Source organism: Phlebotomus papatasi, chromosome 2 (assembly GCF_024763615.1).
Source record: "Phlebotomus papatasi isolate M1 chromosome 2, Ppap_2.1, whole genome shotgun sequence".
NCBI lineage: Eukaryota > Metazoa > Arthropoda > Insecta > Diptera > Psychodidae > Phlebotomus > Phlebotomus papatasi.
Genome location: NC_077223.1, coordinates 96,090,354 through 96,114,455, shown reverse-complemented (window position 1 = coordinate 96,114,455; position 24,102 = coordinate 96,090,354). Strand labels below are relative to the sequence as shown.

The 24,102-nt window shown below is 34.3% G+C and overlaps 5 protein-coding genes across 6 annotated transcripts; all 5 read right to left on the bottom strand.

The window, feature by feature from the left end:
- Window positions 1-1,535: 1,535 nt before the first annotated feature.
- On the bottom strand, window positions 1,536-7,827 carry LOC129802559 (vesicular glutamate transporter 1-like). Its single transcript, XM_055848485.1, has 5 exons — window positions 6,223-7,827; window positions 2,805-2,918; window positions 2,271-2,703; window positions 1,942-2,218; window positions 1,536-1,876 (listed from the first exon to the last, which is right to left on the bottom strand). The coding sequence occupies exons 1-5, from the start codon at window positions 6,421-6,423 to the stop codon at window positions 1,582-1,584; spliced, it is 1,320 nt and encodes a 439-aa protein (XP_055704460.1). The 5' UTR covers window positions 6,424-7,827; the 3' UTR covers window positions 1,536-1,581.
- Window positions 7,828-9,448: 1,621 nt separating this feature from the next.
- On the bottom strand, window positions 9,449-12,052 carry LOC129802555 (vesicular glutamate transporter 1-like). The gene is made up of 4 exons (XM_055848479.1): window positions 11,739-12,052; window positions 11,405-11,687; window positions 10,494-11,317; window positions 9,449-10,439 (listed from the first exon to the last, which is right to left on the bottom strand). The coding sequence occupies exons 1-4, from the start codon at window positions 11,786-11,788 to the stop codon at window positions 10,136-10,138; spliced, it is 1,461 nt and encodes a 486-aa protein (XP_055704454.1). The 5' UTR covers window positions 11,789-12,052; the 3' UTR covers window positions 9,449-10,135.
- Window positions 12,053-12,968: 916 nt separating this feature from the next.
- LOC129802556 (sialin-like) lies at window positions 12,969-16,473 on the bottom strand. 2 transcript variants are annotated; one of them, XM_055848480.1, is made up of 5 exons: window positions 16,372-16,473; window positions 15,547-15,961; window positions 13,678-14,113; window positions 13,341-13,617; window positions 12,969-13,279 (listed from the first exon to the last, which is right to left on the bottom strand). In XM_055848480.1, exons 1-5 carry the CDS (start codon window positions 16,431-16,433, stop codon window positions 13,012-13,014), a joined length of 1,458 nt encoding a protein of 485 aa, XP_055704455.1. In that variant the 5' UTR covers window positions 16,434-16,473; the 3' UTR covers window positions 12,969-13,011. The 2 variants fall into 2 exon arrangements, with proteins under 2 accessions (XP_055704455.1, XP_055704456.1); XM_055848481.1 differs by lacking the exon at window positions 16,372-16,473 and having other exon boundaries at window positions 15,547-16,088.
- A 59-nt stretch (window positions 16,474-16,532) lies between these two features.
- On the bottom strand, window positions 16,533-23,749 carry LOC129802553 (sialin-like). The gene is made up of 4 exons (XM_055848477.1): window positions 23,611-23,749; window positions 17,863-18,145; window positions 16,959-17,779; window positions 16,533-16,901 (listed from the first exon to the last, which is right to left on the bottom strand). Exons 1-4 carry the CDS (start codon window positions 23,661-23,663, stop codon window positions 16,592-16,594), a joined length of 1,467 nt encoding a protein of 488 aa, XP_055704452.1. The 5' UTR covers window positions 23,664-23,749; the 3' UTR covers window positions 16,533-16,591.
- LOC129802548 (sialin-like) lies at window positions 19,473-22,107 on the bottom strand. Its single transcript, XM_055848471.1, has 6 exons — window positions 21,743-22,107; window positions 21,381-21,687; window positions 21,214-21,327; window positions 20,734-21,160; window positions 20,400-20,676; window positions 19,473-20,325 (listed from the first exon to the last, which is right to left on the bottom strand). Exons 1-6 carry the CDS (start codon window positions 21,811-21,813, stop codon window positions 20,028-20,030), a joined length of 1,494 nt encoding a protein of 497 aa, XP_055704446.1. The 5' UTR covers window positions 21,814-22,107; the 3' UTR covers window positions 19,473-20,027.
- Window positions 23,750-24,102: the final 353 nt, after the last annotated feature.

Below are 24,102 nucleotides of genomic sequence, written 5' to 3'. Positions count from 1 at the left end.
TTTCCTATGTTAATCAATATTTATGACTCATCGCAATATATTTCAATAGCTGGTGCTAAGCCTCACATTTCCTAAAAAAATTAGGATCCTAGATCTTTTTTCCTAGTTTCAGGAAGCAAAAATCAAAAATAGGCCCAAAACTGTAATTTCGATACATGATATTTCATAAGTATTTCTTAATTAATGTCGCTGTTCAGGAAAAATACTATCATAGGCACATAGAGGGTTCATCAGTACTAATATTTATGTAAAAATATTTTTAATTGGTGGACACTGTTTTTGTGGGTGGTAACAAATTCATAAATTCTACTTGTGTCCATCCTATATTCTAAGAAGGGTCCATGAATGATAATTTTAATGTGGCAACTATATCATTAGATGTGATTATTTCATAATTACACATATTGCAATCCGCCAATTTTATTGACAATTGACATAATCTTCAACTCTGTTGCCTGAATTTTAAGGTTGCAGAATGACATTTTCATGGACTCAAAGTGAAAAAATGGTTTTCGCTAGCGCCCTAATGTCATAAAAACATGGCTTAGAAAAATTAGATAAAAGTGATTTTAAAACTAATAACCAGTCGTACAAACGATTTAAGCAGCTAGATTAGAGTTCCGTCTAATCTAAATATTGATGTGCAATTTTTTGTACCCGGTGCATTTTTTGCAGTGAAAATGGGCCTCCGAATTGTCGAATCAATTATTATACAGGAAGGCCCCGGACCCAACTTGTATAAAAATCGCCACTGAATTTCCATTTTCTTCTATAGGAAAATCTAAGGATTTCCAGGAACTATTTGAGGTTGGATTATGAACCTAATAAGTGAAACATTTTTTTGTCATTGTGCAAGAATCGCTTCGGTTTGTGTGTTAATCAGAAAATAATCACAAACCTTGTACATCATTTTACAGTATCAAGCATGGTCACTTTCCCCTAATGGTATTTAATAAACAATTTATTCTAATTCCTCTATTGTTTTATTTACTTATTTATTATTTACTTTATAATTTTTCTTTAATCAAAAATTAAATTTTTGCTGAAACTTTTCAACAGGTTAACTGTCTAAAAATATTTTACTTGAGATGCTAAAAAAAAAAGAAAAACAATAGAATTAAAACAAAGAAAAAGCATAATCTGGAACTTGATAAGTACCAAACAAGGCTTATATTTCATCATAATTTGCAGAATGAAATATGAATGATTTGCTGAAAGGAAAGTAATAATGAGTGGGTGAAAAATTGAACTGTAGATATCAATATTAAAAGCCAAATGTATGTTTTTTGCATATTTTTGAAGTACAATCACTTGTTATCTGCACGAGAGACTTTTTGTGACTAGTGAAGTCACGCAAATAGAACTTGTGGCTTGTGACAAAGAAAGAAGCACGTATAAGGCTTTTTAGTGGACTGCGCGAGTCGTTTGTGCTGTCGCTATTCCGTTTTTGGCGGGAAAATGTCGTTATCTGAAGTGGTTTCCCCCCTCACTAATTCGAGTTTGAATTTAATTAAACGTTACATCAGCAAAGTTCCTTGGAAACAACACGAATTTAATTGATAAATATGCTGTACAATTATTTTAAAATTTCCTTGACAAATCAGCGGACTGGGGAGCTTTATCTTCGGAATTATCTGAAGAGTTCTTATGAGCCCAGGGCTGCAATTCCGCCTTTGCGAAAAACCAATAAATCAGGCTTGATGTCAAGTAAACTCCTGCTGCGATGTAGAAGACAATTTGCCATTGTTCTCGGCTTTTATCTGTTACGATGAATCCTGTGATAAGGGGACTAAGGATCCCAGGAATTGTGGAGATTGTATTAGAAATTCCCCAGATAATTGAAGCGTAGTTTGGAGCTAGGTCCAAAGGATTCACCCTGGAAATTAAAAGAAATGGATTTAAGATTGTTGGAAAGGAAATATTTTTTTGCAGGAATCCTACGGAAATCCGGAAAGAGCAAATGCATTGAATCCCACTGCAATGGTTACACAAGCTATGCAAGCAATTGGATTGAGGATGTGTGCAGTGAGGAGAATGAAGATCATTTCGAGGATGTAGGCCGAACAGTTAAAGTACCGTCGAACTTGAACTGTGGTCAGGATACCCCTCTCTTGAAGTTTGTCAGCAAGGAACCCTGAGAAGACAAGTGTGCAGCTCATGGCCAAATACGGCAGAGCTGAGATGAATCCTGTAGCTCCAACGTGGAAGTTCATAGCATCTAAAAGTTTTCGGATTTAGTAATGTTTAATTATAAGGACAAATATACCAACCTTTAAGGAAGGTGGGTAGTTGAGTAAGTAGGGTGTAAGTACCCCAAGTCTCTCCACTATTCGATGCAACAATTGCCCAAACAGCAGATGAAGTAAATAAAGCTTTCCATGGAATATCCATACGATCCCTTTCACTGGTAGCCTCCCCTATACTCTGTTGTATGTAGTTCTTCTCCTTTTCAGAAATGTAGGGATCTAGTTCAGGACCAGCCCTAACAATACACATCCACATCACCAGCCAAATACATCCAATTACTCCAAAGAAATAAAATACACTTTCCCAGCCGAATTGGACTGTGAGGTATCCGGACACTGGAAGGGATACAAACACCCCTACGTAGTTTCCGATGTAACCAATTGAAGACATACGGGATCTCTCATAAACTGGAGCCCATCGAGACAGCAAGGACTGGACTGCAGGGTATGTTGTTCCCTAGAAAATAAATTAATTTTTCTTATGCTTCCATAAATTATTTCACTCGTTAACTGGAAATTATAAGCTTAAGCAGAAGCTCCCGGTATCATAAAGCATACCTCGAAAAAACCTTCAAGAATTCGAACTACTACAAGTCCAGTGATGCTGATATTTGTTGCTAAGGGAGTTAATAGAGTTAGGATAGCTGTAGCGCCTATTCCAAAGCCAAGAACCTGAAAGATAGAGACACATAAATAAACTATGAATCACCAGTAAGTTCAAGGTATTCAAATTTAGCGCTTTTCACTTTGGAGATGTTCAAGGTAGATCAAGTAGTGAAAACGAGATGGAATTATACAGAAATTCAACCAAAAATCAATCAAATTCTTCTTCTTAATTTAGAAGATTTTTCGTGGTCACCAAGAAAGATTACCAATTAGTAAAATTAGAATAATTACTAAATTCCTCTTTTATAATTCTTAAATTGATCAAAGTGGTAAATTGTTTTAAGATTGAACTAAAGTTTTACAGGAAATGTTGTTTTGTAAATGTTCGTAAATCCTTTTCGATAATATTCTACAGTAGACACTCTCTCAATTGGGCATTTGGGGCAAAATGTCATCCGGTTTATCGATAGATTCGGACGTTAAAGTCTTTGTAAATTTCACAAAAGGCGATCAATTATAATGAATTACAATAAAATAAGAAGAACTACAGCGAATTTGAATAAATTAGCTTCATAATTAAACGTGAAAATTGTCAACAAAATTTTTCGCTCAATTGAAAAAGAGATGATTGAGCGAGAGTCTACTGTGTTAACAGATTTGTTGTCAATTGCCTGTACTATTTTTTTGTGAATTTACTTCACAATTTTTCATAAATTTTTGTCAAAAAAATTGAAATTACACCAAGTTGTACTTATTCCAAAATTTAGTATTTCAAATTTTTATATACACAGAAAAAACTATTTTGTAAAATTGCTGGTAAATATTTGTGAACTCTTGTTGAGGGCTTACGAAATACTTATAAATGGTATAACTCACAAACAAGTTCGCAAAAATTTGTAATTAAAAAAAACTTAATTATCCTAGAAAACATTGTTTTAGAACTTTTTTCGCATATTAAAGAAAACACCGTTAGAGGGTTAATGCCCAATATACAACCAATATTGTTTTGTAAATATGTTTTTTTTAACATTTCAATGAGAGTGAGTGAGATAGAGATCTAGTCATCTCACTCTTTCACATAGTAAATTTTAAAAATATGTTTAGAAACAAGAGTTATTGTGCGTAGCATATAAGAAGAAAACTAATAAATAGATAATTTTATCATAAATGTTTGTGGAAATGTATCAATGGTTACGAACATTTTAGTGAAATGATAACTTTGTGACACTGTCACTGAGAGAAATCCGAAAAAGTTAAAATAACATTCCGGAAATGTTAATTTTACCCTGCAGTATTGATCCGAAATCGGTGTTAATATTAAGATTTTTAGGTGTATTATGGGTTAAAGTTACTCTTTTTCATGTTAATTTTACCCTTAAAAAGGTGTAAAATTAACATTAAAAAATGTTGATATATTTTTACACCTAAAAAGGGTTAAAGTTATGAAGAAAAAAAGTTAATCGCACTCTCGTTTTTTTCTCAGTGTGTCGAATCAATAGTATCGATAAATTTATATCTGTCAGAATAAGTGAATGTCGACCTTTTACTTATTACTGGGCCATTCATTATGCTTATCTCTTTAAGGACGATTGGAACACCGGTGTCCCATAAAGAAAATAATTTTTCCTGACTACCTAAAGTCATTTTTTCTTATGTCTGTACATAATTGTAAAGTAGAAGGTTGAAGGAAGTTAGAATATTTTTTGCAAGTCTCTAGCTATTTGCTACATAGTAAATATTTAAGCTCAAAATGGGGAATTTTAAAATTCTCAAATTCATATTTGATTTTAATTATTTTTTATACTTCCAATTTTTTTTAGCAAGGCCTTTTTGGCAATAAAAACTACAATACTCATACGTAATATTTTTCATTAAAGCGAAAACTATTATTCATTCACAGAAAAATTACTTAAATTTTTGGGCTATTTTTGTCCCTATCGTTCATAGAAGCACAAAATACACAGAATCAGACTCTGTTGGACTTTCCAAAGTTAGATATAAGACTTATTGATTATGTTTCTCAGTTTAATTTTTATTGTTGATTTACAGTCCGTAAAAAGTGTGTCATTGTTAAAGGGTTAAAAGAATGAGATTGTTGATAAGGAACAGGTTGATATAGGAAGTGCAGCCCATGTTTAAAATTTTCAGAATCGATAGTTTATAATCGAAAATAAGTTATCCTGTCACACCAGGGTTTTTCTTGGAAAATTTCTTAAACCGATATTTTTCTCTTTAAAATAATAACCTTGAAATACACCTTCTTATGGCTCCTCAAAGTCAAACACTAAAAAGCTCTTGGAGGGAGTATTTATCAACCGAATGGAATAATTTGAAATTTGAACGGTTTTAATATCCCAGACTAATATCGCTATGTCTGAATGAGAAGCTTCGTTAATAGGATCTTATTAAATTTTTTTCAAAAGGATGTTGTTTGTCAATATGACAAAACATTTTCTCATATTTTATATGGAAGAAAATCATTTTGACAAACATTTTTCGTTAAAAATATTTGGTTTCATTAAGTTGTGATTCAAGTACTCATGTTTCTTGTACATTGGAACCATCGAAACCATTAAACAGTAACCATATTGCGAATGTATTGTATTAAAGCTACAAATTCAAGTATATTTTGCATAACTGGGATGCTTTACCTCGTCTTTAATTTTATATTTTGGCAATGTTTTAACTGACATGGAGTGAACTCAATTCTATTTTTATTACATTCAATTCTTGGGATTTTAAATAATTAAATTTTCCTTTTAAATAAACTAAGTACGTTTTCTTTCTAATGTTTTTGCTTTCATTAATAAATGATCAATAAAATTTTTATTTAACATTTTATTTGTGTGTAAGCATGAAATGAGCTTCCAGTTAAACTTGCACCATTTTTATGGGCGTTTTTGTATTTTCCATGCTATTTCTGTAATTTAATTTTAATTTCTTTGTGTTGTATTTTTATTCATTGTGCGTCACTGGGTTTTATGCAAAAATATTTCTAAAAGTTTATGGTCTTATCATTATCACTAAAACAAAATTTGCAAATAAACTATTTCTGTTTTCTGCTTAGTTGATATCAAAAAACTACAATTAATTTTGTTGTGCAGTAGATAACCTCCGTGGAAGGTCTTTAAAATGAATTAGAACAAAAATTTGGAATAAATACTCAGATCAAACTAATCTCTTAATTTAAGAGATGCGGTGTACACTTGAACTTAGCACTATTTGTCCCTCTCTTCTTTTGTTGCACAACGAATATTCAGCGTGGTTATAAAATACTTTCAATGATCACAATAATCGCGCACAATTGTTCTGAAATTTCTGAGCTGAGATTAGAGAATTATGTTTATAATTAAGCTAAATCAATATTTACGTGATGTCCACCGAATTTCGATGCTAGAACTCCTCCCAGTATCTGTGTCCATATGTATCCGTAATAGAAGGAGCTGAGGACGAGACCTTGATCCTTGGAGTCCCAGGAGAAGTCCTGCTCTTCAATGATTGTACCATTGTCCAGGGAGACAGTTCGGACCTCAGTCATGGCCACAATTGCCACACTTAGATTCACCCTCATGGCGTAGGCATTGAAGAAGCCAAAGGAAATCAGGAAGACCAGAAGGTAGCGTCTTTTCTTCCAAAACTGCCATCCTATCTTGTCTTCAGCTTGCGAAACTCCACTGAAAATCACGTGAATAATTTTAATGGGAGGCTCGTGTGCATTTGAGAGAGGAAGAGTGGTTTAAACTTGCCGATTGATGGTGTCAGTGGATTGTGTGTCGCGTAAAACTAATTCAACGGTGGAATTTGTAGTATTGGGACTCATTTCAACTTTCGCGCTCGAATGCCGGATTCATACTAAAACACATCGTCAAGCCAACTCTTATGTTTCCAACCAAGAAGTTTGTGTTTGGGGTACCATTCACCTGGCCCCCTCCGAAAATTGCATGTGAAACACGATCTACTGCGAGATATTCCCACTCTCACCTGATTCTTCTCCTTCCACCAGGTATTTCTGCCATGGTGTGAGTCTTTTGAACATCAAATTTCAGCCCATTAGGTCACAGTGCAATCCATAGCCGAGATAGGTTTATCCACTTGTTGATCAAAAGCTTCACTCACCTGAGCTTTTATAATATTATAACGAAAATGCTATTTCTATTAAGTAAAATAATTAGATAAACGTCCAAACAGAAAATTTTATAACATATTTCTAGCGTGTGCTTGATCAGAACCAAATAAAAAATTCTCTTTTTGCAAATTCGTACCTCAAAAGATGAAAAGAACGCATTTTTTTTTAAATATTTGTTCTCCGGTTTTTACCACTTCGGTGGATGAATTGAATGTAAATTGGACATGTATTCAGAGAGAATTTCATTAGTTATTCATTAAAAAAAATCGCGATGGAACAGGAAGTATTTGAAGATTGACTATTTTAGACAATGTCAACAATACAGAATCAGTTTTACTAGGAATAAATGTTGACTTTATAAAATGTTTTTTTTACCAAGTACATTTCCATCGTTGGAAACTGTTCAATAGAACCTAGGAAAATTTTCGCAATACCCAAAGAACACCAAAAGATAATATGAAAAAAAATCAATTAAAAAATTTAACAGAAGTATGTAAAGAATTGGATTTCCAATTGAATTTATAACACTTAAGGGAGACCGGGGTAGAATTAGCCACCAAATGAAATTTTACATTGCGTATAATTTGTACAAAAAATATTTGTATGACGCTAATAAATATTTGAATGAATAGTAAGGGAAGTACACTCAGTCCCGGCATTAAGTACTTCAGGATTATGCACCTGACGGAATTATTCACATACAATTATGCAAGTTTGCTTACCATTAGTAGTTAATTTATGAAAACATTTTTGAAATACGCTTGAATGCATACCATGTTGCGACGCGGGAAATTTGAAAACATTTTGCTACTTTTTCAGAATAAAACTTTAGTTTCTTTTATTAAGGTAAATTTTTTAAATATTTTAACCATCTATTGACGAACTCTGGCCAAAAGGTACTGTTTGTTAATTTCTAATAAAAAAAAATTGAATCTTTTTGTTTTGACTACTTTTACTCCGCGAGAAATTCGTTCTACGGCCGATTCATTCAAAAGAAATCGCCTACGGGTATGCAAATTTTCTCGATGCATAAAGCCATTTCGCGCGTTTTTTCGATCCCGAAAATGTGCATAATACCGAGATAGAGTGTATATTATTTAGAATAAAGAGTGGTTTCCTCAATATTCCTTCCAAGGCAAACTATAAAAGATACCACTATCTAATACTATACCTACACGTATAGTATTATATATAGTATATATCCATGGATAATTCTGCCCCGGTCTCCCCTATCATTTGATATTCAATAGGTACTTTACCAAGAAGCAGAACAGCTATTTTATAGAAGTAAGACTTTGACAAGTCGTTTAACACTAAACCTACCGACCGATTTTGGTTGTTTTTCGGTCAAAGGACAAACGGCGGTAGGGTAGGATACTCAACAAAATTGTCTTGGAAAAGAGCAAAAAATTAAAATTTAAACACTGAAAAACATATTACATGCATATTTTAAGAAATTCATAAAGTTTTATAGTGACATTGTACCGTTTAAATATATGTTAATTTTGAACCGGCCAATTTGACCGGGTCATGGTATGTTTAATGTTAATGCATCTTTAAAAGTTTTATAATGGGAATTTTATGTTCAAACATTATTTTGAAAAAATCGACGTTAGGGAAATTTACTTTACGTTAGGGGTTTACGTTAGGAAAAGGATTGTCGTTTTTCCAAGAGTGACTATTCCCCCGACGAATTCCGGTTCCCTTCTAGTAAATTTATGTTCAAATTCCTATGTAAAGAAGAAATATCTTGTGAAATTGTTCTTAAATATTATATTTGTGAAATCCTACTGGGTAGTTACGAAGTGCTCGTAAATCGTATAACCATCCAAAAAGTTCGTAAAAGTTTGTACTTTTTCACAGACATTATTCGTGATATGATCACTTAATGACAATTTTTTGTATTTTTACACCCGCAAAATGTTCGTAAAATTTCGTCATATGTTCGTAAAATTTTGTAATACCAACAAAAATGTACGAACAAATGTTTCTAAAGGAAAAAAATGCTCGTAATGTGCTCATTTTACAAACAATGTTCGTTAACCCTTTAAGGACGATTGGAACACCGGTGTCCCACAAAGAAAACATTTTTCCTGACTACCCAAAGTTATTTTTTTTTCTTATGTCTATACATAATTGTAAAGTAGAAGGTTGAAATGTAGTATTGGATATGTAGTAAATATTTAAGCTCAAAAATAGCGAATTTTTAAATTTTCAAATTCATAATTGATTTTATTTATTTTTTATACTTCCAACTTTTTTTTTAAGCTAAACCCTTTTGGCAATAAAAACTACAATACTCATACGTAATATTTTTCATTAAAGCGAAAAATATTATTCATTGGTATTGTCAGAAAAATTACTTAAATTTTTAGGCTATTTTTGTCTCACTATCGTTCATAGAAGCACAAAATACACCGAATCAGACTCTGTTGGACTTTCCAAGGTTAGATGTAAAACTTATCATTGATTATGTTTCCCAGTTTTATTTTTTTATTGTTGATTTTCATAAGTCCCCAATAGGATTTCACAAACATTTACAAACCAAATCACGAAATATTTTTTTCAGTGTAGAAGTATTTAAGACCCTTAAAAGTGCGCCACTTTACCTCTGAGAATATAGGCTTGCATCCTAGAATCCCAATAAAATTCCTGGATGTATTGCTCTGCAGGCCAAGTCAGTTTAGGAAATATTTATAGGAATCGGAAATATGTTAGGATGAATATCAAGTACGGAAGGAAGACTACGGATCGGAATGTTAAGAGACATTCTTTATATTTAGTTCAAAATATAAATCCCAACATACTATTTGGTATTCTTGTTTTTGCTAATTGATCTATTGATTATGACGACACGATACTTGGAGAGGAAACAGGGGAAGAAGAATATTAACATCATTATTTTACTACACAAACCATATTCGATTTTTTTTATCAAATACTGTATATTACTGATGAACAAGAATCATGAAAATAAATTTTTACGACTATCATATTCTTAATTTATGAGTGTCAAAACGCATTCCTCCAAAGTTTGGATTCGATCACATCAAGTTCAATTTCTTTTAGGGCTACAAAAACTGAGATTGAAAAAAAAAGTCCACGATAACGATGATGCATGTATCTTTGCCTTAGACTCTTAAAGTTTTAAACGGCATCATAAAGTTTTTCCAGCAATATTTTTCTCAGAGTCGTTGACATTGACGGATTCCGCTGGATCAGTTGATGATGAAACAGCCCAGGGTTGCAAATCTCCTTTAGCGAAAAACCAGTAGAAAAGGCATCCTATTACATTAATTCCAACTACGATGAAGAATACAATCTGCCACTGCTCTTTCGACTTATCGGTCACAATTAGTCCTACTACGGAAGGGCTGATGAAACCAGGAATGTTAGCTATTGTGTTAGAAATTCCCATGATTACAGAAGCATGTTTGGGGGCCAAGTCCAGAGGGTTTATCCTAAAAAAATATGATCTTAGACCTTGAGATTACAAAAAAATTGTTTCATCTTACATATAACCAACATTGGCTAGGCCTGCAAAACCTACGGTCAATGTCAGGAAAGTAATAATCCCTGCTGGACTAACAATAAACGCAACTAAAAGGATAAAGGCGCATTGTGCTAGAAGTGCTCCAGAAGTGAAGTATTTTCGTACATGAGTTGTGTTCAAAAATCCCCTGATTTGCAACCAATCTGCAAGATATCCTCCAAATACCAAAAGGCAGCTCATAGTCAGGTAAGGGATGGCTGAGATGATCCCTGAATCCTGTACATTGAACTCGAGAATATCCGCAAAGAATGTCGGCATTTGAGTAAGGAACACTGTGAATCCGAAGTTTCCTGCAATATGCGATATCACAATTGCCCAAACGGCAGTTGATGTCAAAATCTTATTCCAAGGATGTTTGATCTTTTCTTTAGGTCCGTTTTCGTTTCCTAAACTCTTGGCGATGTACAGACTTTCCTCTTTGGAGATGAAGCGATCATTTTCTGGAGATGATCTTATCAATAGAAACCAGATTATGCACCATAGAGTTCCGAAGCATCCGTAGAAATAGAATACACTTTTCCATCCAAGGGATGCTGCTAAGACTCCTGATAGAGGCATAGCAATAACTGTTCCCCCATGACAACCCAAAATACAGAGACTAACCATACGGGAACGTTCACAAACAGGGGCCCAACGACTAAGCAAGGCATGCATCGCTGGAAAAGTTACGCCTTCAAACAATCCTTCCAGGATGCGAACAGTCATTAACATGTAAATACTGAAAGATGCAGCAACTGGGATTAGGAGAGCCATGAGAGATGATCCTCCAACGCCAGAAACGAAAATCTGAATGAAGAGTTTAAATTTTAGATCTTGAACTTCACAATTTCATTCAATCGTAAATCAGTCTTATCTACGGAATATCAGCCTCACATAGTAACCACCAAACTTCGAAGCCAATACACCTCCCAGAACTTGAGTGAAGACGTAGCCGTAGAAGAATGAACTAAGGATTAGTCCCTGTTCCTTGGAATTCCAGTCAAAATGCTGATCCTCGATTATTGTCCCATTTTCTAAGGTTGTATTGAATTTCTCAGTCATCGCTACTATAGCTACACTCAGGCAGACTCTTATTGAATAGCAGCCGAGAAAGCCAAGTAGGGTCATCAAGACTACCATGTAACGCCTTGTTTTCCAGAACTTCCACCCGGCGTCTCTAAAGAAGTGTAGTTATTAAATATAGTTTTGAGCAAGAAGAGTAACTGACCTATCCTTGACTGCCCCTGCTTCGGTACCGGGAACATTTTCTATGGTCATTGTTGATTATCTGAGATGCACAATTAGACTAATGAAACATTATTTGAACGTACAACGCCAAGGTAAACCATTTTATCAGTTTGAGAAAATCTTATCTCAGTCGACGAAATGACCAATGATAAGCTCAATTAAGCTTACGGCAGCTGAGATTCTCTTCAGGTAAACTTACAGGGCATGCAACACGGGCCTCGTGAAGATTTACCTTATAAACAAGAATACTTAATTTTTTTTTCTTTTTATGATATTATTGTTTAATAAATGCTATAGGAGAAAGTGCCCATACTTTGCACTGTCCCAAGCTTCATAATGACTACATTTTTTTCTATATAGTAAGGTGGGGTAACTGGATCGTTTTCCGAAGAGTGCAACTCAAACGCTTATTTTTGAACTGATGAAATTCTTTTTTACTTCTTTTAAATCCATAGAATTATTCACTGTTTCATTCAGAAACATAATATTAAAAAAATATCAAAAATATTAAAGAAAATTTATAAAATATTGATAATACTGAAATAAGTCAGTTTACAGTAACTGGGTCGCCTTTTTGGTAATTCACTTTTAATTAAACCTTTGGATTTAAAATACTTTTTTCACAAGGAAAAAAACAATAAATGTTTTCAATCTACCAGTTGTCATTATCGAAAATATCACTGCTAGAAAATTTTTAGTGAAGAACCCAGCTGGTACAAGATTGAAATGAGTTGATTACATTCACTTATTTAATGGATAAAAAATATTATTTTTGCTTTTTGTCAAACTTGAATAGTAATATTATGTTGCTGTAGTGGCTATATTACGGAAATAAAAATAAAAAAAAATTATTTTAAGTGGATTAGTCATAAACGATCCAGATAGCGAAGCGCCCGGATTAGCATGCTTGACTATATGTTTCTGAGTAATTGTGACTCCGCAATATATTTTAAAAACAGCACACTTTCTCCTAGTTTTTAAAAAGTGAGTGCGATGAGTCACATTTATTGAAAAACATAGGAAAAATCTAGCAAAGCATGGGCGCTCTCCCCTAATGTTTTAACCATATCGTTTAAGGCTTTCTACAAGAAAATAGTAAAAATTGCATTTTTTGTATTCTTTTGTATATTAAATTTAAGAGTAGAAACATTCGTTTTTTAATTTTCATAAAGCAAAAAAAATTATGAGCCTCATTACTCAATAATTAAGCTTTTATGGCAAAATTCTCTTTAAGAGAAGCTGTATTAAAATTTTCAAGGATTTACAGTGCTCCCATTATCATTGTTTTTGATAGGTGACCAAGGTTGAATATCTGTCCTGCAGAAGATCCAGTAAATTGACGATGAAACTAAGCACCATGCAGAAATTGTGTAAAACACAATTTGCCATTCTAAATATTCCTTATTTTGAGTAACGTATCCAACAAAGATTGGTGTAACCATTCCAGCAGTTGCTGTAAAACTTGTTGCAATTGACAATATTGTTGGTGCAGAGACAGGACACAGTTCTGCTATGTTCACTCTAAAATTGAACATATATACTTGACTAAAATATTCTTAAGTGTCTTTTTTTGGCAACTTACGTATAATTCAGGATAGCTATAGGTTCCAAAAGTACGCCTAATGTCAGTAATACAATAAAGCTCCAAAAATTTGTCATTTGCGCAGCAATAACTATGAAGATTGATTCGACGAAGACAGCCAAGAAAGAAAGATGTCGACGACACTGATAGACGGTAAGGATCTTTTTTTGTATGAGTGTGTCCAAAAGTAGTCCCGAAGAGATAAAGGATAAACTTCCAAAGATGAAGGGTATAGCAGATACGTAGCCAGCTTCATCGATACTTAAATTCATTTTATCTTGAAGAAATTTTAAATTAGTCTTAACATTTTAATAAATTAAAATATATTGGTCCTAACCTGTGAAGAATCTGGGAAGTTGATTGAAGAATATCGTGCCTCCCCATGCAGTTGAATAACTGATTAAAGCAATTGACCAAACGGCTGAAGAAGTCAGAATGGCCCTTAATGGAATTTTATAGTTAGTACTTGATGTGTGTGAGATGCTACTGAGGCTCTGTTGAATGAAGATTTTTTCCTTCAAAGAGATGAACGGATCAACTTCTGGACTAGATTTCACAACAATCACGAACAATACTGCCCATATGAAGCCTAATGATCCAAAAATGTAGAAAGCTGCACGCCAGCCATAGTTGACGACAATGGCACCCGTTACTGGAAGGTTCAGAACATTGCCAACGTAAACTCCGGATAGAGCAATGGAAGTCATTCTGCTACGCTCCTCAATACAGGCCCATCGCACAACCAGGTACAAAATACAGGGGTAGCCTGGTCCCTGGAATATAAAATTTTGTCAGAAATCTAATCATTTAGAAGTTTTTAAATTTTATTAATGATAATGATAGTTTATATAAGGGTAATACGGTGATAACCTGGTCCAAATGAGTTTTAAGACAGTTCCATCTCGGTAACCGAAAAATTAAAGTAGGGGAAACCGCGCGATCTTCGGACGATTCAAGCTCCGGACAATTCTATTTTTTCTCTATGTTCCTTATAGATTCCACCCATAGGGTAAATAAGCTAATTCAAAACCTGCTCTAAATGGAAATTTTTCGGTACTCCAAATGGAAACGTCACTGTTTTCATGATAAATACAGTACCAAATTATTATTTTTATATATTTTCTATACTACAATTTCATTATTTACTTAATTTTGCTCCAAATACAGCGAAAATCCATTCATATACACAAATTTTAATTTGTTAATTTCTCAAAAAATTAAAAGTGTACCTTTTCAACATCGAATTTTTTATCGATCGACTATGTTTTCTAATGAAAAACACAATGAGGTGACTGTTGTTTATTCGTTTTTTCGCGTTTGTTTAACATTTATGTCACATTTCTGGCTAATTTTAGTTAAATTAAGTGCTAATCTTTATTGTTAACGGTACGTAAAGTTTTCAGATGAAATAATTACCTATTTCGTGAACAAAAAGGGTTTTCTGAAGTGTCTGCAAATGCTTCAAGAGGAAACCCCGGAAATATGATTTTTTGGAGAGATTTTTTCATTGTTTTAGATGGGAAAGGAGAAAAGACTAGGAATAAGAACAAATCCTGCACTCAAGAGCCACTCAACAAGGTTTTGGAAGCCTTTCGTCGCGGTTTCACTTACACTGTTTGTCTCCAATTAGAAACTTTCCCTTGTCTCCATTTGGATTAATTTGTTTCCAATAGAAGCATTTTACACTCGTGTATTTTTCTTGTATTTAAGAAGTTTTCAAATGATATCTAAAAAATTTTCACTAAGCAGTAACATTTTAGAAGAGTCAAGGAGCAAATTTATGTAATTCTCTTCAGAAAAAATAAGAACTTAATGTGTTGAATCTTCTGTCAAAGTTAAAGCGTCTGGAAATGGTTTTGAATTAGGACATTTACCCTAGTTTTTTTCTTAAAATTTGAAGCATTGGACTAGCTATTAGAATATAATACTATAATGGGCCAAATTCATTTAAAACACACTGAAAAAAATTAATTGTTCGAAGTTTGAAACGTCCGAAGGTAGCGCGTTTCCCCTAAACCGGTCTTACTCAAGGTTCAGCCATATGGTTTTATTTTCTTATTGGGTAAATTTTTTGGAAAAATTATGATTTAGGAAGGATATTAAGAGAAAAAGCAATTTTGTATATATTAAAATATTACTTGCAAACTGTTATATCACACTCAAGGGTAACTCATCATCGATACTATAATTAATTTTACGATTTTACCTCCAAAAGTCCCTGAAGAAAACGTAACGCCATGACCCATTTGTATCCATATTGGGATACTACAGGTGTAGCCAGAGTCATAATCGAAGTCATACCAACACCTGCTGAAAGTACCCTAATCCCTCCGAATTTCGCACAAATTAGTCCTCCTAGGAATTGAGTTATTATGAATCCGTAGGAAAAAATGCTGAGAATGTAGCCCTGCATCTTAGAATCCCATTCAAATTCCCGTTTCAACGTCCAGGTGCCATTCTCAAGTTGAATGTTTTTCTCCGCAGTCATTTCCAGAATAACCACACTAAAGCAGTTTCTCATGAAGGCAATATTTAGGAATCCGAAACATGTTAGAATGAATACCAAATATCTCTTTCTTTTCCAAAAAGGAACATCACAATACTCATCACATTCAATATGACTGAAAATAAATGTAGATTAAGTAGTTAAGTTATTGAATGAGAAAAGACACTCTTATATCTAAACTATAGGGTAAAGTTGTACAAGTTGAACAACGGTACAATTTGTACACGGCTCTTTGTCTTGATAAATTTAGTACTTCATTTTTATTTGTATATTTTTAATGCCTTAGTTTTATAACTTGGTTCCTTGTGCTTAAAAACAAATTTTGTACTGTATTTATCAAGAAAAAAAGCCATGTCCAATTTGTACCGGCAAATTGTTCAACTTGTAACACTAATTCCAAATTATATCACTTTACCCTACGTCAATTCTAATTTTTTTTCCTACGAAATTAATCTAAATATCAATACCAATATCTAGCTATATATTTCAAATTACAAAACTATTATTTTAAACAAATTTTATCACTTTTGTACTGATGGAGATGTTGACGTCCGCCTAACTAAATCAAGACACGACTTCCACAGCATCTGAAGTTGATATTTAGCAGTCTTTCACAGCACTAAGTATTAAATAAATTAAATACTGAATATCATGTCTAGAAGTATAGTGCAAAAACTAAATAAAAATTATTAAGCTGACGTGTTCTTTATGTGTTTGATAATAACATTAAAAACAATTAATAGCATTATAAAGTTTTTGCTGTAATTGCATCTCTTTTCTCAGAGTTATTGTCTTGGGAAGATTTTCTAGGAGCGGTTGATGACGTAACAGCCCAGGGTTGCAAATCTCCTTTAGCGAAGAACCAGTAGAAGAGGCATCCTACCACATTAATTCCTACTATGATAAAGAATACAATCTGCCACTGCTCTTTCGATTTATCGGTCACAATTAGGCCTGTGAGGAAGGGACTGATGTTTCCTGGAATATTGGCTATTGTGTTAGAAATCCCAAAGATGACCGAAGCATGTTGGGGAGCTAAGTCCAGGGGGTTGATCCTGAATAATTAACATGGTATTAGATCACGAAGACGATTAAACAAGATAATGACTCACATATAACCAACATTTGCCAGGCCACCCAACCCAATTGTTAGTGTCAGACAAATAATAATCCCTATTGGACTAACAATAAACGCAGCCAAAAGGATAAAGGCACCTTGAGCAAGGAGTGCTCCAGAAGTAAAGTATTTCCGTACTTGAGTTGTGTTCAAAAATCCCCTGATTTGTAACCAATCTGCAAGATATCCTCCAACTGCCAAAAGGCAGCTCATAGTCAGGTAAGGGATGGCCGAAACGATCCCCGATGCTTGCACGTTGAACTCGAGAATATCTGCAAAGAATGTTGGCATTTGAGTGAGGAGAGTATCAAATCCCCAGTTTTCTGCAAAATGCGATATCACAATTGCCCAAACGGCAGTTGATGTCAAAATCATCTTCCAAGGGTGTGAGATCTCCTTATTTTCATCTTCATTGCCCAAACTCTTGACGATGTACAGACTTTCCTCTTTAGAGATGAAGCGATCATTTTCTGGAGATGATCTTATCAATAAAATCCACACAATACTCCACAAAGCCCCAAAGCATCCATAAAAATAGAAGACACTTTTCCAGCCAAGAGTTGATGCTAAGACTCCTGATAGAGGCATAGCTACAACAGTTCCGGCATAACAACCAGATATACAGAGACTAGCCATACGAGATCGTTCGGAAACCGGAGCCCAACGACTAAGCAAGGCATGCATCGCTGGAAAGTTTATGCCTTCGAACAATCCTTCTAGAATGCGAACAGCCATTAACATGTAAATACTGAAAGATGCAGCAACTGGCATTAGAAGTGCCATGAGAGATGATCCTCCAACGCCGCACACGTATATCTGAATGAAGAATTCAAATTAGATTTTGAACTTGAAGATTACACTTTATCATAAATGGCTTATCTACGGAATGCCAGCCTCACATAATAACCACCAAACTTCGAAGCCAATACACCCCCTAGAACTTGAGTGAAGATGTATCCGTAGAAGAATGAACTAAGGATTAGTCCCTGTTCCTTAGAATTCCAGTCAAAATGCTGATCCTCAATTATTGTCCCATTTGCTAAAGTTGTATTGAATTTCTCAGTCATCGCTACTATAGCTACGCTCAGGCAGACTCTTATTGAATAGATACTGAAGAAACCAAGGAAGATCATTAAGACTACGGTATATCGTCTAGTCTTCCAAAACTTCCAACCAACGTTCCTAGAAATAAAAGGACAAGTTGTTACTGATAGCTTAGAACAATGAAAACTATACTGACGTGTTCTTAACTTGATCTTCTTGATCTTGGGCATCGGTCACACTTTCTAATGCCATTGTGGATTTCCTCAGATACACAATTAAACTAATCAGGTATTATTTGAGTATGCCACGACGAGCTAATTCATTTTATCAATTTGAGGATGTCTTATCTTGTTCACTCAAAAGATTCAAAGAATCAATTTAACACCTAAAATTCTACAACTCAAAGAAAACGGATTTAATTTATGAATTGGAGCGTATCTTTTAGAAGTGAACAACTTATTATATTTTACTGGAAAATGCATGGAAATTAGTATTCAAGTGCTATCACTATTACGAAAAATATGATAAGGGAAATAATTCTCACAAATAAAGTATTTCTTGCTTTACTCCAATGAACTACAAATGTTCAACAACATTATACCACTTTAAATAAAAGATGTTAATGTTTTTTGTAGTACTACAAAATTTTATCAAAGTCCTTTAGACTTTAGCATAGTTAGAAATGAACTCATGGAGCTCTGATGTTCCCGCACTGAGAGAAATCCGAAAAAGTTAAAATAACATTCCGGAAACGTTAATTTAACCCTGCAGTATTGATCCAAAATCGGTGTAAATATTACCCTTTTTAGGTATATTAGGGGTTAAAGTAACTCTATTTCATGTTAATTTTATCCTTAAAGAGGTGTAAAATTAACATTAAAAAATGTTGATGTATTTTTACACCTAAAAAGTGTTAAAGTTCTGAGGAAAAAAAGTTATTCGCATCCTCTTTTTTCTCTGTGCGAAAATCATGCTACACGAAAAATCTTCATTAATAAAATCTGATAGTTAAAACGATTTTTTTTGAAACTAAAAAGGTATTATTTATTTCCAAAGCTATACCCAAATACAACATCATCTTATGCACCAGACGCACTTACGACTTAAGCTGAGGGACGGCTTAACGTAATTATGATAAAAATAAGGTTTTGACGAAATTTTCATCAGTTTTTTCCACTAACTAAACCGTTTCTCGGCTTAAACCAAGAGACAAATTGGTCAAAATCTGATGGAAATAGTATCTGATAATTGTTGATTATAATTACGTTAAACCGATTCTCGCTTTAAGTCCTAAGCGTATCCAGGGCATAAGATAACGTAGCACAGCGTATGAATAATACATTTTTAATTTAAAAAAAATCATTATAATTGTCAAACTTTAACAATGAAAACTGTTCCATTTTAAAATTTCAACCAGATCCTCGTTGTTGTGGCATCCGAGTGGAAGTAATTTGATGGTTGGTTTGGGGTGAACTGAACTAAACGTTTATTTCTTCCTGGGTTTATATACAATTCTGATCCTAAAATCACGACCGCTACTTCATAGTCCTGATGGACTTTGCCACCTCTTTGTGGGTGTTCTCCAATGGATGGTACATTGGACCCATCTTTGTCTCATACATTTTAGTTGTAAATGTAAGATTCAGCAAAACTAAATTTAAATAACTTTGAAAATTGATATGACTTCCTATCCTTTCTGATTAGAATAAGATATCTAGTCACCATTATGATTTATTTCAAAGTGTACAAATCCATATCCCTGAGCGTATTTCTTCAACAAGTGGTTCTACTTCATTTGTTATGGCAATTGGAATCGGAGAGATATGGGATGAGCCTTGTAGTAGATAGGAATTTACAAGAAAACAAAAACACACATTAATAATCTAATTGGCATTATCGGAATGTGTCTAATTTTATCTCTGCAGTACTTCACATTTGATAACCATATCAATATTTATATTTTTTTTAAAGCACTAAGTCATTTAGTATACCTAATTAGTGTCGCACCTGCTTTACAGTATCACACGGTATTATCTGGATTTTTCACACAAGTTTTCGGTGAATCAATTGGTTGATCCAATGAGAATGTTTGAGCCCATGGTTGAAGTTCTGCTTTGCAAAAAAACCAATACATTGTACATCCAAATAGGTAGATAGCTGCTGTTATATAGAAAACTATCTGCCATTCACTTTCACTTTTGCTGGATACAATAAATCCTGTAAGTAGGGGACTAACTATCCCTGGAATGGTAGCAAATGTGTTTGAGAAACCAAATATCACAGATGCATGATTAGGTGCCAGGTCCAGAGGATTCACCCTGAAAATGTTGAGAGTTTGATTTATGAATTTAGGGCTTAAGGATACCGGTTGAGTTGTTTCAGAACTCCTTACAGAAATCCACAAAGTGCAAAACCCCCGAGACCAACGGCTAAGCTTATGCAAACGACACTCCAAGCTGGATGTAGAAGGTAAGCAGCCAGCATCATGAAAACTGTTTGCCCTAGGAAGGCTGTACAATTGAAGTACCGTCGCACCTGTCTAGTGGTTAGGTATCCCTTGACTTGAGTCCAATCAGCCAGATACCCACCGACAGCCATCAAGCAACTCATGGTAAGATATGGTACTCCCGAAAGGAAACCGCTTTCTCCAAGATCAAAGCCAAGAGAATCTACAACAACATACTAGTAATTAAACCTTAGCCTTAATTTAATCAAGTATTAAATACCTTTCAGAAATGTTGGAAGCTGAGTCATAAGAGTGTAGAATCCCCAATTTTCGGCAAAATGTGATGAAATAATAGCCCAAACCGCAGTTGAAGTTAATATTGCCTTCCAAGGGTGTTTTATCTTTTTCTTTTCGCTAGAACCTATACTACGGAGGATGTGCAGTTTCTCTTCTTCTGAGATGAACGGATCAGCCTCAGGACTGGCTTTGATTATTATCAACCAAGCTATACACCAAACACAGCCTACAGCTCCGAAGAAGTAGAACACACTCTCCCATCCCCAACTAACAGCCAAGACTCCTGACAGCGGTAGGGCTATCACCGTGCCAACGTAACTACCGGCAAAGGTGAAACTTGCCATTCGGGATCGTTCATAAATAGGGGCCCAGAGGCTGAAGATAGCATGTATGCATGGGTATGTTACTCCCTAAAATAAAAATATTATATATATAACAAGCAGCGATAACAATATTGACCTACTTCAAAAATTCCCTCAATAATTCGTACAGCAACGAGAACATAGATATTAAGTCCAGCCGCCAGCGGTGTGAGAAGGGTCAGAAAAGCCGTAACTCCGATTCCCATCCCAAACAGCTGAAAAGAAGAGCAGGGTTAGATATTATTTGAAAAATTTAATGATCACTTACATAGTGCCCGCCAATTTTTGAAGCGATTATCCCTCCTATTACTGGAGTCCAGATATAGCCGTAGAAGAAGGAACTGAGAACGAGACCCTGCTGTTTTGAGTCCCAGTCAAACTCTGCCTGCTCAACCACTGTCCCGTTCTCTAGAGTCACATTCTTCAGTTCGGTCATCGCTACGATCCCAACACTTAAATTGAGTCTCAATGCGTATACATTGATAAATCCCAGGAATGCCATAAAAACCAAGATGTACCGTCTCTTTTGCCAAAATTTCCACGTCAACTCATCTTGCGTACCCGTATCCTCACGCCTAGCATAAAATAATTATCAGCAATGATCCAAATCTAAATCCAAAAAGATCCTACCTATGCAAAGTGGCTGTTGAATTTAAATTAATGTTATCAGCACTGATCGTATCACTTTCTTCATTTCTCATTGTTCACAAATTACTCTTCTTCGATCCCAGGTATTTTAGATGCTCGCACGAACAATGCTGAGAATCAACTGTTCCTCAGTTATGGAAAACCCATTCATAAAACTCAATTGGATGGTAGTATCGTTCAAAACGAGATATGATCTTCAAGAATTTTTTTGATAATTGATTTTATGGGAACTCTTCAAAAATGCTGGGCATAATAGACAGGATGGGACTATTTTACCACTTGAACTCCACAGAGAGAGCGATATAGTCCCCCAAAATTTTTGAATTAAATTATACACCTTCTATCCCCTAGAGCAGACCTGTGCTCGTTAAAAGTCGTGTAATATCGGAAATTTTGTGTTGATAATTTTAATGGAAATTACAGATAGCCGTGGTGGAAAGAAATTGTCCTCTTGATATCTTTGTCGGAAGACGGATAGCTGTTCACTACATATCCTTTTTCTTGAATCTTACGAAAATATGAAGAAATTTAAAGAAAATATCATATCAAATGACAAGCTTCCTAAATCGCGCGCAATTCAACTGTGAGAGAGAGATAGAGACACAAATAACTCACTTCTGGCGGCGCTGCGGTTTCAAAAAATCTCTAAAATGCCACAAAATATTTTCTTCTCTATTTTATCCTTATTAGCAGGTCTAGTCCCTTCTTGTAATATGTACTTTTGCATTCCTTATTAACCAAAATAGTGTTGTAGAAAAAGGTTTTTTCTCAAACCTATCCTGAATTTTGTGACAGCTCAAAAGAATATCAGTCTTCCAGCTTAAAATTTCATCCCAATGTTTTTGTTGTAATCTCGACAATTTTTTACAATTAACCCAAATAACTATATTCAACTAAATTATTAAAAGGATTTTCTTGTGAAAATGACTTAACTCTAAAGAATTAAACAATTTTCACATTAAAAACCTCTCATTTTTTCTACGTGAATTTTCGCGGCATTTCGAAAAATCCCAACTGGCACCACCAAATTCACTTCGGCTTTTCTTTTAGCTCAAGCCTAGAGACCACATCTCTCAACAAATCTTCGCGTTTCAGACGATTTCTGAGAAATGGCGTCATGCTGTTTGTTCGGTCATCTGTCGCCAGCTTTGGAGGCCAAACGCTTAGAGATAGAGATTCAGTATTTCCGGAGGACCCACCCCACATAATTCGATCAAAGAATCAGATATTTTCAAATCGATATTTTCGTATCAGGGCGAAATGTCCGTGTGGATAATCTCTAAAACATATTCAAAAATTTAAAAAAAAATCGCACGACGCATTCTCAAGTAATCCCGAATAAAATATAGTTTTGGAGGCGTAAGGGAGAGATTGCATGCAAAATAATAGGAATGTTAAAGTCTATAAAAGCAATAAATATTATTATTATTATTATTATCGTTGACATATTCCTATTATTTTGCATACAATCTCTGCCTTACCCCTCCAAAACTATATTTTATTCGGGATTACTTGAGAATGCGTCGTGCGATTTTTTTTTTAATTTTTGAATATGTTTTAGAGATTATCCACACGGACATTTCGCCCTGATACGACAATATCGTTGTATCATTCATAATAACGGGTTTTCAAGTTCAAAGATTGAAAACGTTCTATACAGCGTATCTCTTATCCGAATATTATCATGATTGGCCTCGTTGTAAAGGTGTTGGATTTTAGAATAAAACTGAACCGGTTCCAATCGATTTTGAATCAGGAATGAACCGGTTCCAGAAACTTCCAACCGATATTCCTGGAAATAGAGGGACAAGTTGTTGCTGATAGCTTAGAACAGTGAAAACTATACTTACGTGTTCTTAACTTCATCTTCATCTTGCGAATCGGTCACACTTTCTAATGCCATTGTGGATTTCCTCAGATACACAATTAAACTAATCAGGTATTGTTTGAGTATGCCCCGACGAGCTAATTCATTTTATCAATTTGAGAATGTCTTATGTCGTTCACTCAAAATATTGTAAAAGAAAGTTTACGCCTGAAGATCTACAACTTGAAATACAGGTTAAATTCATGAATTAGAGCGTATCTTTTCGAAGTGAATAACTTATGTAAATTCACTGGAAAATGAATGAAAATTAGTTTTCAAGCGCCTCCACTATTACGAAAAATATGATAAGAGAAACAATTCTCGCAAGTAAAGTGCTTCTAGCTTTACTCTGATGAACTACAAATGTTCAACATCATTGCACTTTAATTAAAAGATTTTAAATTTTTAGTGTAGTAGTGTAAGATTTCATCAAAATTACTTAGACTTTAGCGTTATTAGAGACGAACTTATGAAG